This window comes from Papilio xuthus, unplaced genomic scaffold (assembly GCF_000836235.2).
Source record: "Papilio xuthus unplaced genomic scaffold, Pxut_1.1 DF825946.1, whole genome shotgun sequence".
Classification (NCBI taxonomy): domain Eukaryota; kingdom Metazoa; phylum Arthropoda; class Insecta; order Lepidoptera; family Papilionidae; genus Papilio; species Papilio xuthus.
The window spans coordinates 2,784,346-2,806,358 of record NW_013532703.1 but is presented as its reverse complement, the minus strand read 5'-3'; the positions used below and the strand labels follow the sequence as shown (position 1 = coordinate 2,806,358).

General features: G+C 32.3%; 3 protein-coding genes across 5 annotated transcripts in view; 2 read left to right on the top strand and 1 right to left on the bottom strand.

Annotated features, from left to right (window-relative positions):
* Positions 1 to 5,803, top strand: part of LOC106124343 (uncharacterized) — a 30,163-nt gene extending 24,360 nt beyond the window's left edge. Inside the window, exons 3-7 of one of the 2 annotated variants that reach the window (XM_013320902.1) lie at positions 523 to 634; positions 2,362 to 2,421; positions 3,618 to 3,871; positions 4,162 to 4,329; positions 4,702 to 5,803. In XM_013320902.1, coding sequence (XP_013176356.1) covers positions 523 to 634; positions 2,362 to 2,421; positions 3,618 to 3,871; positions 4,162 to 4,329; positions 4,702 to 4,934 — 827 coding nt within the window. In that variant the 3' untranslated portion in view covers positions 4,935 to 5,803. The remainder of the gene's footprint in view (positions 1 to 522; positions 635 to 2,361; positions 2,422 to 3,617; positions 3,872 to 4,161; positions 4,330 to 4,701) is intronic. The other variant, XM_013320903.1, reaches the window with a different exon arrangement.
* Positions 5,804 to 6,066: 263 nt separating this feature from the next.
* On the bottom strand, positions 6,067 to 9,545 carry LOC106123803 (angiotensin-converting enzyme). The gene is made up of 10 exons (XM_013320209.1): positions 9,532 to 9,545; positions 9,168 to 9,443; positions 8,718 to 9,085; positions 8,410 to 8,598; positions 8,218 to 8,324; positions 7,936 to 8,078; positions 7,552 to 7,660; positions 6,988 to 7,451; positions 6,630 to 6,785; positions 6,067 to 6,229 (listed from the first exon to the last, which is right to left on the bottom strand). Exons 1-10 carry the CDS (start codon positions 9,543 to 9,545, stop codon positions 6,067 to 6,069), a joined length of 1,989 nt encoding a protein of 662 aa, XP_013175663.1.
* Positions 9,546 to 12,358: 2,813 nt separating this feature from the next.
* Positions 12,359 to 18,643, top strand: LOC106124927 (peptidyl-prolyl cis-trans isomerase CWC27 homolog). 2 transcript variants are annotated; one of them, XM_013321959.1, is made up of 10 exons: positions 12,359 to 12,546; positions 12,687 to 12,795; positions 12,897 to 12,997; positions 13,382 to 13,532; positions 13,863 to 14,052; positions 14,311 to 14,441; positions 14,795 to 15,032; positions 15,215 to 15,415; positions 17,778 to 17,900; positions 18,491 to 18,643. In XM_013321959.1, the coding sequence occupies exons 1-10, from the start codon at positions 12,505 to 12,507 to the stop codon at positions 18,636 to 18,638; spliced, it is 1,434 nt and encodes a 477-aa protein (XP_013177413.1). In that variant the 5' UTR covers positions 12,359 to 12,504; the 3' UTR covers positions 18,639 to 18,643. The 2 variants fall into 2 exon arrangements, with proteins under 2 accessions (XP_013177413.1, XP_013177412.1); XM_013321958.1 differs by lacking the exons at positions 17,778 to 17,900; positions 18,491 to 18,643 and adding an exon at positions 15,579 to 16,510.
* Positions 18,644 to 22,013: the final 3,370 nt, after the last annotated feature.

Here is a 22,013-nt window from a genome sequence, read left to right as displayed (position 1 = left end):
TCGAGAGTATGGGTTGCTACAGTCTTCGTTTGCAAAATACTCGCCAGATTGTTTTAATACTGCTTTAATTATTGCATTATTTTAAATTAATGAGATAAATCTGTTAAAACATACATACGTTGTTGCTATAATTTTTGGTGCTCATTTTTAAACTCTAGACATCTTTTTAAAATAATAATAACGCGGTATAGTAAAAGAAAAGTTTATCAAAAAGTGCTAAAATAATTGTGAGATTATTTATAAAAGAGTTTCAAAATGAAGTGGACAATATGTCTGATAATATTTCTATATACAAAAACTGCAGCTGAAAATAAACTGTTGACTTGGTTGAGGAAATTACCGAAATTGTTCAACCCTCGTCAGGATATACCCCAAGAGAAAAAAGATTTTCAAGGTACGAAGTAAAACGCTTTCAGCTATTCTTGTGTCTCTGTGAGATGTCATACGCATCACTCAACCCTTCAGCCATTAGAGAAAGTATCTTAAACGAGTATTATTAAGATTCAATTTTGTTGTTTCCAGGTTGTGGTATAGCGGTAAACAAGCAGACAGCTCAACGACGGATCGTGGGTGGTGATGACGCTGGCTTCGGTACATTTCCCTGGCAGGCGTACATACGGATCGGATCGTCCAGGTTACTTTGACCTTTGTACATTAAGTTTACAAGCTTCTTGTATTTAGACAAATATAAAGCACGTAAAGTAACAATGTTAGTGCCTGAAACTTTTATAGTCTATAGTATTGTATACATAGTATTGTGTTCAAGAATAGAGTGAATAGACATTCAAAAATAGTAGGTAGGATTGTAGTCAAGCACTTGTATATTTTTAAGATTGATCGACAGTACATTTGGTGTTGGTGGCGCAGTTCTCGCTTGACAGCCTGGACCGAAATATAAACGAGGTTCGATCCCCATCATGTCATTGTCATTTTCGATTTTATAATTTCATATTTATATTTATCCACCGTTCTTGTGATGAAGGAAAATATCGTGATGAAACCTGCACATATCTTGTCAAAAAATTCTAAGATATGTCTGAAGTTAACCCACACTGGGCTACCGTGGTTGGCTACTGCCTAGTCACCCCTAACTTAGGAATGGGTCCGAACCCCTAAGCGAGGACATACAATGAGGTGACGACGACGATATTTTGGTGGAAACCCTAAGTAATGTTGTCTAAAAAAACAAAAGTTAAATGAAAAAAATCTTGATATTTAAAACCACAATTTTCTTCTTTACTTATTTTGTAATGTAAGTTTGTTACTGTTACTACAATGTTGCAATGCTCATGCCTGGTTTAATATGTAGGCGGTTTACGGAGCAGATCTTGAGATAGTGTCAATTTTAATGTATATTTTTACATCATAAAAACATGCAACGTACTTAAATTATTTCGTTATTTAGACACGGTATGGCATTGCAAGGAAGTCTATTGTATATATGAGTTTACATATATGTAATTTATATAAATATGTAGTCAGATGATTTTAGAGCGGTTTACGTAGTAGTTGCAAGTAAGTTTAATATTTTCAGGAAAGTTTTATATCGAAAGATGCAACATTACCCTTAAACATAAACAGATGAAAAAATCTGCTTACTTTAAAAGTTTCAGGTACTCGTTATTTACATACCAACTTAAAGTTCTATTTTGAAAACCGATATTTTTGGTACATTTGTTTCCAAACTATCGGAGATGAAATGTGATTTGATGAGTTTTTATTATTGCTTATTAATTAACATACTAATATTTAAATTACTATAACTTTATTTGTGCACAAATACATAGGTAATTTGCCGTACGATTGAAGATTTTGTGGTTTCGGAATATTAATGGTACAATTAGACTCAGATTCTATACACGGTATACTCAGAATGTCATCGTAGTGTCTCTGGATACATTTGTACATTTGTAAACAGTACAGTCCGCTGCATTAATATGTATACACTCAAATAACTTTATAAACTTGTATAGTTCTTCGGTTTCAAATATACTTGTGCACCAATTGATCTACTAAATGTAGTCATGCTCGGAATGATGCGGGTATACATATTTTAGAAACCTAAAGCGTATGCTAGTTTTTGAAGCTTTATAAATGTAAAAATATTAATGCAGCTGACTGTACACACATTAATATGTCGTAGTCTAATTGGACCTTTACGATACTGTGTTTTTCGACTTTCGAAGCTAATAAAATCGTATCACCTCTCTTATTTCCTTCGGAAGGACAGAGACGACAGTATATGTTCTATGTTAGTGCAAGTTGAATTTCATAGAAATACATTCACATTATATAACATACAAATGCAATGTTTACTTCGTGACTAATAAACTAATCATTATTAATAAATTAATTTTCCAGATGCAACATGCTCATGTCGATATTCGAGCTTATTGGTTGGAAGCAGTGTTGGATAGAGAGGTAAATGTGCGAAAGAGATGCATGAATTAGGTAGAAAACCCTTGACATAGAGTAGACAAGGTGGCTATATCAAAACCCTGTACAATCTGTATTTTATGTAAAATTCCTTTTGGTTTCGGCTTTCTATCGAATGTAAAGTATTCCGCTAACAGACCTTTGTTATTTGGAATGATTTTTCTCTAAAAGCTTACGCAAGCTATTATGTTATGTAAACTTAGCTAGCGTATAACTGATACTTATGAATAAACACGAACCTTTTTCGCACATTCCTCTTCGCAATGTTATTTTTTTTTTAATTTACTACTATAGAATAGTGTACGATTGCATGCGATTCTGTTGGTAAAAATTAACAATGTATTTAGCTGTATATCGGGAAGGTGAAGGGAAATTTACAAAGTGAAACAAAACTATTGATATGCATTAGATTCATTAGTTCGTTATTTTTAGTTCCTTATTTTTAAATATAGCTATTGCTTGATATTGCAGTTTTAAAAGGTGAGTATAAAAGTATAGAGCTGCCAAAACGAATAATTGCGATTTTCTTTTCACTATATCTATATTGTTCGTAATGTTACTTTTAAGTATTAATTATCTTGCTTCTTACTAATATTATAAATGCGAATGTTTGGATGGATGTTTGTTTAAAGTTATCTCTGAAATGAATCTCGATAAAATTTGGCATTGATTTGAATATTAATAGAACATAGTCTAGAACATATAATCTACTAATATTTTTTTTTTAATTTCGCGCCGACGGAGTGGCGGTTGACAGCTAGTAATTATTAAATAGTTAAATGAGTTTATATTTTCAACACAATATTTATGATTCAGCAAAAATAAAATGTTGATATGTATAAAATTACACGGTTACACGGCAATGAGAAATTACTTAATTGCATTTATATAATTCTAGTTATTACGAAATCATGCGTTACTTTACAATACTGTTCTGAAAGAGAGTAAAATTGTTCTATATATTATTATAAGCATGTTGGTTTTGAAGCGACCGACGCGATTGGATGTCAGATAAATAAGTTAACATGTCTGTAGTATCCTACTATAATGTTTTATCATATAACTATGACAAAACTATTAACATACGTGATGTCGTAAATAGCATTAGCTCAGTTGAAATAAACAAATTTTTAATTGTTTATTTAATAAAAATCTAAGTATATTTTTAACTTAAATTCCAGATGTGGAGGCTCTTTGATCTCTCGTCGCCATGTTGTGACCGCTGGTCACTGCGTTGCACGCGCGCAGCCACGCCACGTTAGAGTGACCCTCGGTGATTACGTCATCAACTCGGCGGCAGAACCCCTGCCCGCTTACACGTTCGGTGTACGAACGATCAAAGTACATCCCCTGTTTAAGTTCACGCCTCAAGCTGATCGATTTGACGTCGCTGTGCTGACGCTCGATCGTAATGTGCATTATATGCCTCATATAGGTCAGTTTTACATATTTTTTTTGTAAAGAGCTATTTAAAGTGTTTTATTCCTCTACCAGCAAATGATGGAATCATAACCTTGATACCAAGATCTATGGACGATAAAGAATCATTTAATAGTATCATTCCATTCACTCTAATTTCATACATTTTTTGGACAAGAATATATGTAGAAGTCAATAATTTTGTGCTGTGCTGGCCGGTTCATTTAGTGAACTGCATACCCTGAATATCGATTACATGATTTTTTGAATAACATAGTCTTAAATTGTTATCTTAAATATTTTCAGCTCCAATCTGCTTGCCGGAACGAGGGTCTGACTTCCTTGGGCAGTATGGTTGGGCGGCGGGTTGGGGCGCGCTGAGTCCCGGCTCAAGGCTGCGCCCGCGCACCCTGCAGGCCGTTGACGTGCCTGTACTAGATAACAGAGTGTGCGAACGGTGGCATCGTGCTAACGGTAAATAATTACGGACATTATTAACAAGATAAAATGGTATATCTCTAAATGGGAAACAAACTTTCGGATCTGATTGTTAGTTGAAAGCTTATAATACTAATAAAGACGATATTCTTGTGTTTTCCTTGCTAACATTTGCAAGACAACTGATTCCGTTTTTTTATAGAGTCGTCTCTGTTTTGTCAAAGAGAATAAAAGAGACAACAATAATAATACAAGTGAGACAGCAGTTAAAAGCTGTAGCAATATTATTGATACATTAATTTATTTGAGGCTTTTTGAATTATATTAACTTCAAATCAATAACGAATTTACCTGCACCTCTGTATCTTTATATTCATTTTATTTATATATTTTCAAATTCTTTTCCAGGAATTAATGTAGTCATATACCCTGAGATGCTATGCGCGGGTTACCGGGGCGGAGGGAAAGACAGCTGTCAAGGCGATAGTGGCGGCCCTTTGATGTTGGAGAGGGCGGGGCGCTGGTACCTCATTGGTGTCGTATCCGCGGGCTATTCGTGTGCTAGCCGCGGCCAGCCCGGGATCTATCATCGTGTTGCGCATACAGTAGACTGGATATCACATGCGACTACGTTATCATAGCGTTAGTAGTTGAAGGAAGTCAAGTTGGTCATTGTATTACAATATTGCCATCCCTAACATACTCTTTGAAAAAAAAGAGATAGCAATAGTGTTTTTATACAAGTGTTACGAAATTTTAGATGAGTGAAAATTTCGAATTCAGTGAAGATAAAGCGCCAGTGATAGTGAAGTGTGTATGACTTTGATGTCAGTAGATTTTGATACAAAGATTTTTTTTATTCCTTTTTTTTAAATGTCACTGGCACACAATGCGGTGTCTATTAATGTTACCACCAAAAAGTTAATGCTTATTATAAGTTTACTGATAAAGTACGTAATAATAATTGCTTACATCTATATAATTATTTAAACAAATTAAAATTATCAAAATAAATTAAGCCATCACATGAAAAATTAAAATACTGGCTGGAATTTTTTTTATTGAATTGTTACCGAGTCTGTTACAATAAGTAACAAAGCTTAAAAGTTTTACTTATTTTGATTTAAATCTAATATAAATAGTACTATGAATAGCCAGAAAAATAATATAAATATTTAATTGCAATGGATATTAAAATACCTTAAAAATGTGATAAATTCTTAACCATCCTTAATTGCGATTATCCTAAAGTATCGTCTATAGCATTTTGTAAATAAAATAATTTAAAATGTAAATAGAAAATGTAAAACCATTAGATTTTTCATATTTACGATTATAAATATTATTTCTGTAATGTAAATATTTTTTCTTATGCAATTTGTTGGTAACGCTTGTCATAAATTATTTTCAAAAGCTTCGTTATTTATTTTTGTGACGCTAAACTTAAAGCTAATCTGTTAATTTTTAAACCTTTTTTAAGCTATTTAAGTCTTAAATTTAAGTTACTTCAAATAATATTTAATAAGTTAATAAACTGTATTTATTGTTAATTTAAATTTTTGTTTTAATTATTGATTAATATCTATAATTATTTTTAATTGTCCTGCGTATTTAATTACTCATTGGCGTAGTGATAAAGTGAATCTTTGACCTTCAAAAAAGGAAAACACAAAACAAAGGAATCATGAATTTGTATCGAGAAAATAAAATCCAAATTAAATTTGAGTTATTTAATTGCAAATGGTATATGATTAATTCGAATCCTTTAGTTGCTTACCAACCGAGTGGTATATTATGTTTTCCGACGAGTCTGATCAAAAAATCCTCCAAAGGCCGATAGTACCGCAAGAGGGCAGCAGCAGAGATGTCATCTTCGTTAAATGCGTCTCTTAATATTTCTCTCCAGTGTTGGGAATTACCATGTGACATAAATTTTCTGAAGATTAAACGACTTTACATTAATTTCACGCACCAAATCAATGGAAGGTACATGTTGGTTACAGAGTTTGGTGAGTGAAAACCTATTTTCATATTATCGAAGCCCAAGGACATCAGCATACCAAAGGAATCGCAAAGGCGTTGCCGGTCTTTAAGATGGTGATACGTTTGCTTCTTCGAGAACCCTAAGTCGTAGCGGTTTGGAAATACCGCCGAGGAGAGACTCGATGTACGTTAAAGTACGCAAAAATTTTCTTTAAGGAATTTAAGGTTTTAAAAATAGATACTAAACAAACATTTTTGCGATACAGCTGTCTATTTTTGAAATTACTTACCAATATCACATCTAAAAGTATGTAATGTAATGTAAATGTAATGATATGAAAAAAATGTCTTACTTCAACAATTTCCCGCTCGCTTTAGCTCCATAAATATCACATCTATTCAATGGGATTGTTTTAGGCAAAAGCTTGGCGTCTCCGTGCTTTCCAAAAACAGCAACTTTACAGAGGTGTTCAAACAACTGATGTTGGAAGAAACTTGCCAAGAAATATCTAAAACAAAAAAGCTGTCATTTTATCTACCAGTTTATTATTTTGTTCCTTATAGTTCGTTCTCTGGTTAGGTTATTTCTGTAATACAGCTTGCTATATGTAGCCTGAGCTGTAATAGCGTCAGCTGCCTCTATCAGTGATTACCATTCACTTTTGTTGCACAAAACATTGTGTTCTAAATTTGTTGATAAATTAATTTTACCTGATGTAAGGAGTATTATCAGCCACATGGTATACAGCGCCTAAATCAAAGAATTCTTCATTTCTGTCTTCAGGAGGTGATATACCTTGAATTTCCAGGGACATTGCCCAAAATTCCTTATTCATAGTTGCTGCATCTATGTTATTTTCGAAATACTTCCAACGGTATTCATCAATGAGCAAAGAAAACGGAATTTGGGGTATTTTGTTTAGAGCACGTTTTAGTAATAGTATTTCATCGGTGTTTGCATTTATAAGTTGATTTGTGTCATCTTTAATTGAATCTTTTAGGGTATTATTTTCTTTGTCTTCATTAGATACATTCGGTACTGCTTGTGCATGGTCTTTGTTAGTTGAATACAAAGTGGTATCATTTATCAGTCCCAGTCTGTTCAAATGCTGTGGAGTCATCACGCCGATTGTTATAGCATCACCGATACTTTCATGAAAAGCGGAACTAGCTTGCTGTGAATAAAATGTTCAGTTCATTTAACCACTCCAGGTTTTGGTACAAAGTTCAAGTTGGTATGTATGGGTATAGGAATTGTATATTTAATCTACTTACTCTAAATATACCTGGCTGGTTTGCGTACGCCATATAATAATGAATATGACCCATTTCATGATGCAGCACCTCAATATCATGAAAGGAAACGCCAGTACAATATAATAATCTGTAAATTTTAAAAGATATTAGTATTAGAAAATACAATTTTTTTTTACGTTTTGTAAGCTAGCGCTTGACCACGATCCCACCTGGTGAAGTGGAGATTTGGTCGTAAGATGGTACGCGCTAGCTTAGTAAGTGCCTATTCACTCTACTTTTGAAGGTCCCAATATCATATTTGGACGGAAAAACAGAGGCTGGCAACTTGTTCCAATCCTTGAATTGAATTGAAATCTGATTCTGTTTGGTAGTAAATTTATAAACTATAACGAAAATGCTAACCTGTAGTCGTCTTCTTTGAACATATTTGCAGCAGTTCCATGACACCGTATTTTATTATTTTTCACAAATATTGATTCGCGCCAAAAAGTATCCGTCATTGGTGGTAATCCTAAAGAAATATAGAAGTCTTCTGTTCTTTTAACCTGAAAGATATTTGTGAAGTTTATATCAACTTAAATAAAGAAACGCTTTCTAGTGAAATTCGATACAAATTTAACTATTGCACTCTCTCCCAAAATATATTACCAATTATTGGTAACATTGCTTTTGCTTGATGCTTACCATATGTTTAACATCCCATTTCTTTTTCTTCATACTTTCGTCTATATTAATAGATTTAGGTAGGATTAGATCTGATATCGGCTCCCAATTTTGAGTCCAAAGATTACCTATATTAATTGTTAGTGAAGAGAAGAATACTTTAAAATCCAGTCATAAAAATAAAATACATTTAAATACTATAGTAATATATACTTAGTAAATGTGCAGGTATCGGTCCTCGTATTGGCACGACATCACCATACTTTTTCCGAAGAAAGTACCGAACAACGCCATGAAGAAGTGTATAAAATGGTTTAACAGATTGGAAGAGTTGTCGACAGTAATGTCTTAGATTCGATATCTCGAGTTCCTCACGCCAAGATTCGCCAACGTCTGTGTAACCTTAAATAATAACATGAAAATTGGTTGTGGAAAATACTGCCTACAAATTGTTAAACAAAGTTTTGTTGCTTTGTTCTCATGAAAGTGAGTACATTTGATAAATATTATTTTAGCTTTACCATTTCTTCGAGCGGCTCTGTTCTCTATATCCACGGCGGTTTTAAAATATTCTTTTACCGAAGTTCCGGTCTCCTGTCTCCACATTTTCCAAATCCATTTTAAAACTTTTTCATCCTTCGATTTTGTTATCAGATCATCTACATCCTTTTGCTTAAAACACAAAGTCTGTTCTTTCTTACTTCTATGTTCAAGTATATTATCTTCATTCGTGCTTGCTTTGTCCATGTTTAATAAGTAATCATTGATTCTACGTTCATTTGATACATTGTTATTGGTCATAGATTCTGGATGCGATGTTATCTTGGGGATACAAACTTGGGCATCATAATAGGTTGATAACATTTTTTCATTCAAATTGTTTAAAAATCTACGAAAAGAAAAAAACAAAACTAAATTATGTCACAAAACGTAACAATAAATTTTTTGAGTGCTATATTTTCTTATGTTACCTTGCTTCTTCCAGATTGTATATAGGCCCCCTGCATAACAAAAACGATTGCCTCTGCTGTGTTCCATTTGTAAGGATGTGTTTAATTGCAGACAACTTATTGCATGTATTCCTTTGCCATGTTATTCTTCTTTTCAAGTAAGCAAGTGTTCTGTCTTGTATTCCTTTATTTGAGTTTACGGAAGACCTCCATTCTATGTCAGCGGCAATCGCATTATATTTGACTACATCGTTGTTAATTCCCTCGAATAGTTCATTCACAACGTAAATGCAGTTGCTTATTTTTACGATGTAAAAAATAATTATTACTATTCTAATTTTCATTTTTTTTGTTTTAAGTCAAGCTGTAATGATATAAAAGTTACGGTATACCTTTCATCATGGAATCATCAGTTCTTCATAAAACTTGTATAATTATTTTCGAATACGTATAAACGTGAAGCTTGTCTCATTTTACAAGATGCATTACATTGAAGTTTTTGAACTTAAGTTAGATATTATAATATTACTTAGTTAATTAAAAATGGACACACTAACTTTAAGTGAAATTAGTCGGTGCCAACGAGATAATATATATAATAATTAATAACTTTATTATTGTTACTTGCTTGATAGAAATAAAAGTATGCATTTAAGCTTTCGGCTTAACAAATAATTTGACCCACTCTTTTATAACTTATCAATGTTATCTTTTATCAACGCAGTCGAGTGCCAGTGATTTCATATCCTGATGGCTTTCATTAAAACTCTTAGTCGGCAAGTGTTTTATCATATAACTTGATATTACACTCAATTTTCCAGATACATTTTTTTTATTAACATATTGATTGCGGCAAGTTGAAATACTAAGTAGATACAGGATGTGCCGTTTTATTATACTTATTAGAGAAAAATTGTGATTGCAATTTTGTTTAAATTTAGGCCCACCATAAATTTGTAGCGTGGGACAGAAACATAATATATTTATTTGTTAATTATAATCTTTAGATTCCTTCCCTAGATAACTCATTTGCAGATTTATTAAGGTTAACTTATATTTTTTATCCCCATTTATACTAAATTTTGACGAACGTTATTTTTAATAACACCGGTTTATAGCGCACTTCCATATACATAACACAAGACAATAGAATTATGAAGATCAAATTTAAATTAAAATCTACGTAAAAATCTAATACACCATGTTATCTTACTGAAAAATTCGATTATTTTTCTACAAATTAAATCTTCCTCATATTATAAATGCAAATGTTTGGATAGATGGATGTTTGTTAGAAGGCATCTCCGGAGCGGCTCATCGGATCTTGATGAAAATTGGCACAGATGTACAACATAGTTTGGAAAAACACATGGGCTACTAATAAAGTTTTTATTTATTCCGCGCAGACGGAGCCGCGCGTAACTGCTAGTAATTTATAAATTGATAAATGTAAAAAAAATGTTTATTTTAAAATGACAGAAATAATTAAAATATATTTGTAAAACTTACCCATTCCAAAGATAATAAAACTGTCGATAAATAACAATTGAAAATGGAAAAAGTTTTCGGAAACGCTTTCCCAAGTGAAAAGCTGACGTACGATCTAGGTGTCGTTTGCAACTGTACTGAAATGAGAATTCACGGGCCGTGATCTATAAGTGAGCGATTTTATTCGGAACCTTTAAGCTTGTGCCCCAATGCGTAGGCTTTAACATATATTTATATAGTTTATATGTCCCTAGGGATAATTTGTATGTCATTTTAATGCCAAACTATCATACATGATTAGAACTTCCAAATATATAAGAATATCCTTTAAAGATCATTCCTATTAAATTCAATTACGTAAAAATGTTGTGTACTTTCGACATGGTTATTAGTGTTTATTCATTACTGGCTTGTGCGTGCGGAATTAAAAAAAAAAGCTTAACACTCTTTCGCATTTACAATTACTAATTTAATCTTTCAATTCTTTTGGTTATACTTTAACAGACAAATACTTAATTATCTTCTTAGCTTTAGGTGTCGCAATTCCCTAAAGGTAACAAATAAGCGTAGTAAATCCTCCCCGAGGGTAGCGAGACAATAGCAGTCCATCCTAATTGAAACAGCAATAAAGCGGTGTCGGGCCTTGGTTTTACAATACCTTATACATATTACGTCTTTATTTTAGTACAAATTAATTGAAACAAATAACGGATCAAGTTTCACTGTGTTGAAATGGAGAACGATTGATCAGTGTGAAACGGACTTGCAAGGGTCAAGATTCGATTCCATTTACTTTGAAAAAAAAAATATGTTGCATAGAAGTAATAGCAAGATTTGTTACGATTTTGTCTCTGTGTTTATTTGTTTAATAATAAAAACAATGTATCTATCTACATTTATCGTTTTTTAAAAATCAAAAAACTGCTGGCTTTTGTTAAAAGTTTAAAACTCTGTCAAATTGGTGTCGACTACTTTTACTTATTTGTAATCTTAACAAAAAATATAGAAAAATAAGGAGTTGAACACTTCTGACAAGAAATGAAATAAATAACAGTAAAATATCTTTAAACACGAATAAAATGCATGGAAGCTGCATTAAAAATAACTTTGAAATACTTTTGAGATTGAACGCAGCCTAGCGGATAATTCTTCGATGCGTAAAGTTAAGTGGAATATTTCTTTAACAAGTTATTTGGAATTTTATAGTAGAATTTTATTTTTGTCCTGTGTTTGATGTTGGTTATAAGAAATGATATTTCTAAATAATACCATGAGTCTCGTGTTTCATGATTATGTCATCTCGTTGTATTCAAATCAATGTAAGTATGTGCGACAATGAAAACATAACGTAGCTGGTTGAATGGTTAAGAAAATCTAAGTTTGTCAAAAATGAATCAAATCAAAAATAATAAAAAAACTTAAACCTGTTTTTGTAGAGGTGTTTTGGCTGTGGAAACTCATGGTTACGTGAAAGTGACATATTCATAACATGCATAAAATATTAGAGAAATCAAGATCGCTTGTATTACGGTTCTGTATTTATATTGTTTTATAAGAATTTTAAATGTAGTAAGCAATTTTCCTGTGAAATAAAAAATAATCAGCATTTTAGGAACTTAAAACGCAATCATTAAAAATATTGCGTCGAGCGAACTTTCAAAACGACCTGTTAAAATTGACAATGACAGTGACAGTGACAAATGACAACTGATACCTAACAAAATGACAGCAGACTCTGTAAATTAGATATTGTTAACTAAGTGAGGTCGATTTTATTAAAATATTTTAACTTGCAGGATTTATTACATGACCACTAGTTGTATTGCAATGTCAAGTTTATGAATACTAGAATTAGAATAGTTCCTTCAGAATGAGTAACATTTACATTCAAGAACCTCCTGCACTTGGAAAGGTAATTTTTAATTATATATATTTCAACTGACTATAAAATGTTAATCGATAAAATATCTTATAATTCTTGGTTAGCTATTAAAGTTTCTAATATTTAAAATTGTTTTTATCCAATGCTTTAACTGGATGTAAAAATTTCAGGTTCTTCTAAAGACATCGGTCGGTGAAATAGATATTGAGTTATGGACGAAAGAAGCACCGAAGGCTTGTCGAAATTTCATACAGTTATGTATGGAAGGATATTATATTGGTAAGCTATTAATTTACTATATAAAAGACTAATGTAAATTTAAGTTTTTATGAGGAGGAGATTTTTACCAAAACTTACTGTGTTTTTCATTTATTTTTCAGGAACTATATTCCATAGGGTAGTTCCAGGATTCATAGTACAAGGTGGAGATCCCAATGGTGATGGTACTGGAGGTGAATCAATTTATGGAGAACCGTTTAAGGTAAACATTTGTACAAATTTGTACCGTCTTTATCAACTAAAATCATTATTCAGGTGATGAAAAACTGATTTATAAATATTATTGTTTTATGTAAGTAATAAAGGATGAGATGTCTGCATTTTGAATCTTATTACCTGGTTTTTAGTTTCATAATACAATATTAATATTTAATTACATTGTTAAGTCATGTAATCTCAAAAACACATGTATTGTAGAAGCTACATTCATACATTTTTTTTAAAATCACCACCTCAAAGGCCAGCAACGCATCTGCGGGTCCTCTGGTATTGCTGATGTCCATGGGCGTTGTTGAACACCTCGGTGTTCCCACTGCATGTTTGCCTCCTTCTGTTATAAAAAAAATAAACTAGTGACATGTTGTAGGATGAATTTCATTCTCGCCTGCGTTTCAATCGTCGTGGTCTGGTCGCAATGGCCAATGCGGGGAAAGATGATAACGGTTCACAATTCTTCTTTACGCTTGGCGCTACACCAGAGTTACAAAACAAGCATACAATATTTGGAAAAGTTACAGGTAAAATTATTATAGATATTATAAAATTAAATCTATGCGAAGTCTAGTTTTGTAAAATGTTGAATGTAGATTAAAAAAGTTTCTGTTTTGAAAATATAATTACATATTAGTTATAAGCTTATATTACAAATTTATTTGTAGGTCTCATTAAATATTTCATTTATCTTACTAATATTATAAATACGAATGTTTGGATGTATTATTCTATGTTTCTTAGAAAGTGTCTTCACAATGTAACTCGATGAATTTTGGCACAGATGTTGCATGTAGATGTATAGTCTGGAAGAACAGATAAACTCTAATTTTTTTTTCATTTCGCGGACGTTTTAGGTGAGACAATTTATAATATGCTGAAGTTAGCAGAAGGTCTTATCGGTCCTGATGAAAGACCGGAGCATCCACATAAGATAACCAGTACAACAGTATTGATCAATCCATTTACTGATATTGTACCGAGAATTACTAGTGTTAAAATAATAGAACCACCGAAAAAGAAGAAAAAAGAAAGAGTAGGTGTCAAGTAAGTATGACATATTTTATGATTACTTTATAAATTGCTTTAATTGTCTATAGCAGAGTTTCTTAATTAACTCTTAGACTATAAAAAATTATAGTCTAAGAGCTCATATGCTTATCTATTCAATGTACAAGAATTTAAATCAAAAAATCCCTCATAATATATATTTTTATGGCATTTTTAGTAGTCAAAATAATTTATCTTGAATTCATATTCTTATTTAAATTATGATAATATTGTTAATGAAAATCCATTTTTCAGAAACTTTGGTCTGTTATCATTTGGTGAAGAAGCCGAACAGGATGAAGATGAAGCTCAGGAGTACAGAGGGAAGCCGAAATCAACACACGATTTACTTGAAGATCCAAAGTTAAGCAAGAAGACAGCTGCAGGTAATCATGTATATTAATAATGTAGTTGGTTATGGTGACCAAAACCTCTGAAAACCTTTAACTAAATATTTTGTACCAACGAAAATTGACACTCCCAATGACTTAAGTCATTGAGTATTATTTGGCAACTGCTGGTTGTCGCCTGCGATTCGTTCCGCGTAGAATTAAAAAAAATATATCCGTAGGCTATGTGTTCTTCCAGAATATATTCTAAATCTATCTATTGCAAATTTCAGCGAGATGTATGAATCTGTTCTTAATATATCTTCTAATAAAGATCCATCCAAACATTTGCATTTATAATATTAGTAAGATTATTACTTGGTATGTAAATTGACAATCTCTTTTTACAGAACTAGAGTTAGAGAAGGAAAGTATGAAAGAAGAAATGTCAAATAAGGATTTAGAAAAGAAAAAAGAAGAAACAGTAGCAGCTGTAAATAACATTCGAGATAAATTAAGCAATAAAAAGAGAGGCAAAAGCCCTGAAAATGAAAGTAATAAGAGAAAGAAGGAAGAAGATAAAGAGAGTAGTGCAGAAGAAGAATATTACTTAGGTAAAGAAAGAGACATGGAGAGGTTAAAGGAAAGGTATAATATGTTTTACTAACTGTGGGTTTCCGAGACCAAAATCCCGTTAAAAATATTTCTTTGTTTGCCAAAGACATGGATGAAAATATATTTTATACAGAGATTTTGGTTTCAAAAACCGTTGGTAATTTAAATATTTATTCAGATATAAATTCAGTTTATTTAATAGTTATATGTTTCAGGGATCGTATAAGAAATGAAATTCGACAGTTAAAGAAAGAGATGAAAGATACCAAAGAGGATAAGAATAAAGTAGAAGATTTGAAAGAAGAGAATAAAAGTGAGAAGTCGATAGAAGATAATGAAATGTATAAACAATTTGTTGAAGAACAAGAGAAGTATAAAAAAATTAAAGAGAAGATACCGAAGAAAGGTGCTGCTCGGTAAGTTTTTTATTTATGTTTCTATTTTAATGTTTTTTTTATTCTTTTTAAATTCGTTCGATATGCGTTTGTTCAAAACCAAAAATCTAGTGGAAAAGTGGGTTAAAAGTAACAAAAAAAAAAGAATCAAAGAACATTCAAGAAAACATATACGTCTTTTCAGAAGCAGACGTACGAAATTCACTAGAAAAATTACACGGAAAAAACCTTGGGTGAAGAATTTATATGAAAATCGTGACTATCCCGACAATTATACTGATCGCAAGTTCTTAGAGGAACTAAGAAAGAATTTGTACGTCGAAAAAGTGACTTTAAAACAAGCGGTGCAAGGTTCATTTCGGGTCGTTTTACGTTTGTGTTTGTGTGTTATGTACGCTTTATTGTACGTTTATATGTACAATAGTTGGATACATACATATACAGTGATAAAGTCATCAGTGGCAGTGTCAAGTGCGTGTTATATTTTATACGTGTTATTTGAAGGGAGTGATTTATTGCGACATTTTAAAACCGTCCTTGTGTACTTAGTAATAGGGTATCTATTGTCTCCGGTATTACATACTTTGACAGATACGGTTAGCACAGATACAATATACGCTTGGGCTGTCATAATGATGTTCATACATTTGATTTTTTTCGATTATGACGTACCAGCGGCGCTAGTGTCGCAGTCATTATCGATAAATGCCGCGATATTTGCTTCAGTTTGTCTAGTATCAAGATTATCGACACCTTTCGATGCGTTTATTTTATTGACAGTGTCTGTGATATTTTTTGTATTAAGCCCTCAATTATTTCAAGTATTTTTACAAACGAGACTGTTTCTAGTTTTGTTTTTTATTATTTTATTTTTAACGTTGGTAGGACTGTATACTGTATCAATTACTATTTTGTGTTATTTCGTTATGTTGGTAGTTATAATTAGTATATATTGCCCTATTGCTTTTGTTAGATGGCAAAAGTATAAAGATAATAAATATGGTCCATGGGATGAGGCTGTTATTGGGGATTGTGATGATATTGACGATTCTTTTTGTAGTTAGTATAATATATAATTAAAAAGTATTACGTTTTAAAAAAAGCCATATCATGGTCTGAAATTTTTTATAGGTAATTTAATTTCTTGGGAAGTTTTATGTAACTATTGGGGAGTTACCATGGGTTTCTGAGACCAAAATACCCGTTTAAACATTGTAATTTCTATTTTGTTGAAGATGATAGGGATGACTATATATTTTATACAGAGGTTTTGGTCTCAGAAACTTACGATTAACTATGTTAACCTGGAGGCTAGCTCTTTAGCTAGAGAAGGGTGTTTGAAGCCAAAACATCTCATCCGAGAGGGATGACATTTTAAAGAAATAAAGATGAAGACTCTGTTTTTTAGATTTTTCAGTATTAATTCACACGGGCTTTTTTGTGCATCTTTAATTTGCATCAAATTATTTTTATCTGCCGATCTTTCTAAATCTTATATTTAGATTTATAATACCAACTGTTAGGAAGGAAAATCTATAAATGTTCCAGTGTAATGACGCAACACTAACCTAAAATGTCGACGTTCGTGTCCTCTCACTATTCATTCTGACACTGGACTTTGTAACGAAAGCACGTCATTCGCGCCAAATGATTCTAATACAGTCTAAAACAACGAAAATAATAATATTAAAGCCTTTCTGTGTTCATTAATACGATAGTTTAATGTATTAACATTTTTTTATAAATTTTATTCGCTAAAATATAAGTAGGTAGAACAATTTCCCACCATTGGTTTAATTTAAAAAAATATGTTTCAAATTTAATGCCAAATTGCTAGACGGTTCATATAGCTATATAACATAATTGTTTTTATTTTTGTATGAATGACTTTATGTTTTTTAAATCTTAAATAAAATTTTGAGAAAAAAATCTATTTTATTTTAATTTATTTAATTCCCTTTAATTAATTATTCAATCAAAGGTCACATCAAATATTATTATTACTAATGTATGTTATTTAAAAAAAATCATCTGTGAAAAATATGAAGAAAAAATTTACTCTGAATTTAAATAACCAAAAACATCCAGAATATTTAACCCGAAATACTAATGTTGTTACGCTGAAGGAAAACATCGTAATGCAACTTGCACATATTTGCGAAGTAATTCAAAGATATGTGTGAAGTCAACTCGCACTTGGCCAGCGTGGTTGACTATGGCCTAATCACCTCTAACTTAGGATAGACCAGAGCCCCTCGGTGGGGACGTATAGCTGATGATGATGATGACTAATGTTTGTAATATGCCTTTGGTTTTTTGTCTTTGGTATTTTTATATTACAAAATTAAGTAATTTGTGTTTTTATGAAAATATGTTGTTTCAGGGAGAACTTTACATTGCAATTATTAGCTAAGTTTAAAAACAAACTTCACGCAATCAAGGAAAAGAATCAAACAGAAAACGAGACAGTCAAAGAAGACGATGAGAATTTTAATACACCCGATTGGTAAGCTTAGATAATAATAAAGGATGGTTAACTTTAACAAAGACTGCTAGAGTGAATAAATCTGCACTAAGCAACCATAGCACCTAATGGTTGCTTAGTAATGGTTTTTTCTACGAAAATCAAACAAAAAAGGTTACAATTTACATCATGAGTTTTAAAAATAAGTATAAATATAAAAAATAACTGCTTAGAAGAATTAGATTTTTAATTATAATATTTTTTACACACTCGATGTTCACAGAAATATCAGATAGTGTTGATTTTATTTTAAACTAGCTGTTGTCCGCGACTCCGTCCACGCGGGATTAAAAATATAACAAAATAAGTAGCCTATGTTTTCGGGGCTATGCTCTACGCCTGAGTCTAATTTCGGCGAGATCCATGCAGCCGTTCTGGAGCTACCTTTCGACAAACATCCATACATCCATCCAAACATTCGCATTTATAATATCGTCCATACTAGGTCGCGGGCGACGGCTAGTTCTAGATAGTTATGTTTCCTTCTCTGTCTAACTTTTCCTGTCTCTTTTTGTCTGCCACACCTTCTCTATCTCTCTATCACACAATAATTTCATTAATTTTGTCATCAGGATGGGACATACTCTGCGCTTTGAAGACAAAGGCGCTGTCCTAGCGAAGGATGCGTCAACCAAAGATGATGATTGGTTTGACATTTATGATCCTAGAAACCCAATTAATAAGAGAAAGAGGGAAAAGTCTAATAAAAAAAGTAAATAAATTGTTTAAGGTTATTCATTGTTTTATTTTTATACCTAAATATATATTTTAGCGAGGTGTTTTGTCAAAACCCATACAAAAAGTTACTGGGCTATGCAACTTCTATAGCTCACTGCTTGATGTCGGAAAGCTCATAGCAAATTAAATTAATTATAACCTTAAAGAAAAAAATCTAACGTATTAGTCAAATTATGAATTTCCTACCGTTAAAAATCGTTTAAAAAGATCAACGAGGCGTCACGTGGTCAATGAACTCTGTTCAAATTAATTCAAACTGAAATAAGTAAAGGTGTTACGAGAGACGTTATCCTCAAACGTTGATGTTCAGACTATCAGGAGAATCGCCGGTCAAAGTTTACGGGTCAGTGTAGACGTAATTATACTTGCATTAGTGATGTTCCTCACGTATCGGTATCGTACATAAATAAAAAAATGTATGCATTGGTTGAATGAAAAAGGTCCCAGAGATTAATATTATCAAGAAAAAGTTTACATAATAATGACAACATACAAAGAATTTGAAAATACTTAACATGATCGAGGTTTTTGGTCTTATCTTTAATGTGTTTATTTTTGATTTGATGACCATAATATAATTACAAACATTAACCTTAGTTGAACATTTCAATCACTTTCTAAACTTGTCAGTTAGTGTTGTAAATCTATAAAATATAGTAAATCATTGGTAGACAAGATATTAACGATTTTTTTTTCACGGTACTGCAACCAATAACAACATTACAGATAGGCAGAGTCCACGGACTTTCATATGGCGCAATCCTGACACACCTCTCTGGCTTCTGACCAACAAAAACAAATGAGCTCCTTTATTACTAAATAACTGTCGCTCAAGACTTGATCCGCGCGAATCTAAAAAGCCTAATAAGTAGCTTATGGGTTCTTCCAGAATATGTTCTAAATCTGATCTAAAATCAAAATCCGTTGAGCCATTCCGGAGATACCTTCTAAGAAACATAACATCCATCCATCCATGTAACATTCGCATTCAAAATGTTAGAAGTAAGATGAGCTTGGGTTGGGGTGGACCTCAGAACACAGAAGAATAGAATGATTGATTTAAGATATTATCGTAACGAATCTGTAATATCGATAGTACAGCATCCCGTCTCTCAATACGCACTTGTTTTATTAAATTAATAATAAATTTGGCGCGATGCCGTCAGCCCAGCGATCGGACGATAAACAAAACCGTACACGGTGGGTAATTATCTCATTCAACTTCTTACTCTTTGTGTTCAATACGGAATGAATAGTATGGATACGCCTAGACAAATAAGATCGATCTTTTTGCGAGCTTCCACTACCGAAAGTTGTTAAATATGTTTTTGTACAATTATTTCAGTATTGGAAGCTCATTGGTGTTTTATAGGCTAAGTTGTAAACTTCCTTTTAATAGAGATAATTTGCAGTTAAAGCTTAAAATAATCACCAAAATATAACACTGGAACCAAGGACAAATTTTATACAAGTTGTTCAAAATTTTTATATAGGGGTTTATCCATACATTTCTATCGTTGCTGTGCCTTAGTAATTTTCGTTGTTTAGTAATCTAAGGAGTTTCAGAATCTCAATCTAGCGGTGCCTTTCCAAAAGTTCGTGAGAAAGTGCCTGAATTTTGTGATTATTTCGCATTCTAAAGCAAACTTTTTATTTCTCAAGGTGAACAATGAAAATGTTAGAAATGCACAAATATTCCCGTTATTATGCTAGGGGCTTTAAAATAAAACTTTAATAAAGATATTTTAATATTAGCTTCTAGGGATTTTTTGTATTGTAACAGACTTGTTAATAGTATGATAAAATTATATCACATGTCGAGAGAAAACGTAATGATCTCTCGGAACTATTATAGCTGGGTTTAAAAAAATCTACTAGCGGAAGCCATCGATATCGTCGGCGTGAATTTGAAAAAGTAGTCTATATCCCGCACCACGTCCCTTCCCGTCAAAATCGGCCCAGCCATTTCAGAGATTCCCCGAAACAAACACAGGCTCGCGGTCAGACAGACAGACAAAAAGTACATTTTTGTTAGACAAAATATGACTTCTTTGCAATAGTAAATACAGACATTACAATATTATTACTTTTATAGATAGATAGAATAAAAAAAAACTTAAATAGTTCCCTAGACTTCCACGAACATTTCAAGACCAAGATAAGATTAATCCGTTTAGCCGTTCTCGAGTTTTAACGAGACTAACGAACAGCAATTGATTTTTATATATATAACCATATCTTTTTTATTTAATAACAAAGCATACATTGTATGAAGCGATTCCAATCTCAGATATACGCAGTTTATTCATCATGTATGCTTTATCCTACCGATTTATGACCTGCAATAAAACTAACAACACTTAATAAAAGACAATAAGAATGATTCCCATGTGTATATCTCATAATTAAGTGATGGCTATCTTATGAGTTTCCAATAAAAACGTTTATGAATCATGTCTAATTACGAGGTCTTTAAACTTTATAAAGGTCCCTGAAATATTAGTAACTATAATATTGTGGCCACAACAACTACTAGTCAGTGTAATGTGTTCATTTCTATGCCATTTTACAGCAGTTTATGCTGTTACAGAAGGGCGTGGTTGGGTTTTTCCAGTAGTGGCGTTAGAGTAGGCCGAAATGGGGCGACAGCCCAGGGATGGATAAAAAGAGGCCTGCGGTGCCTCTTAAGATACGCTATCTTTAGCAGATTATCCCCGACTCCGAAAATAAGGGGGGGCGCCGCAAAAATCATGACCAGGGCATCGGAAATGCTACAACCGGCCCTGGATTACAATGTAATTAGTTTTTCAAAGTCGTCAGCACTCCCTTATGGAAAAAAAACGAAACTATTAACTAATAGTAATATCTTAAATAGCACCTCCTGTGTTAATATACAATCATTATCGTCAGCTTATGGATAACTTTTCCCTAATCTATCCTAATGTCAAATGGCGTGCAGATTTGTACTAGAGATCAAGCTTCAGCAAATATTGTGCAATATAAAGTATAGAAATACATTTGAAATCAATTTTCCATTATATATGTACAAGTATATTGTCGGTCCGATTAACCAACTTAAAGGTTCACATGATTCGCAAGGAAGTGTGCTCTGTCTACCGGAGCGAGACGCGAGTGGTCACACCCAACGAAGATTTGCAAGCTCTGCGCCCACAACATTATCAAAGTCAAAACCGAGTGGACGTCTTCATTGATCCTTAATATAAAAAAGTTCGTTGACAGACAATGTCGGATTGACATTGTCGTTACGAACTTGTGGCGGGAAAATTTTGACGTTTGTGACATTTGAACATTGTGTTTGTCTTACAAAAAACGTTAATTAGAAGTTTTTTTATTTTT

Coding starts and splice junctions, on each gene's coding strand:
- LOC106123803 (XM_013320209.1), bottom strand. Junction 9,086..9,167: donor TACAATCTGGAAGAAGCAAG/GTAACATAAGAA, acceptor TTCTTTTCGTAG/ATTTTTAAACAATTTGAATG. Junction 7,452..7,551: donor ACCAGCCAGGTATATTTAGA/GTAAGTAGATTA, acceptor TTTTATTCACAG/CAAGCTAGTTCCGCTTTTCA.
- LOC106124927 (XM_013321958.1), top strand. CDS start 12,505: ATGAGTAACATTTACATTCAAGAACCTCCTGCACTTGGAAAG. Junction 14,053..14,310: donor AAAGAAAGAGTAGGTGTCAA/GTAAGTATGACA, acceptor TCCATTTTTCAG/AAACTTTGGTCTGTTATCAT. Junction 14,442..14,794: donor AAGCAAGAAGACAGCTGCAG/GTAATCATGTAT, acceptor CTCTTTTTACAG/AACTAGAGTTAGAGAAGGAA.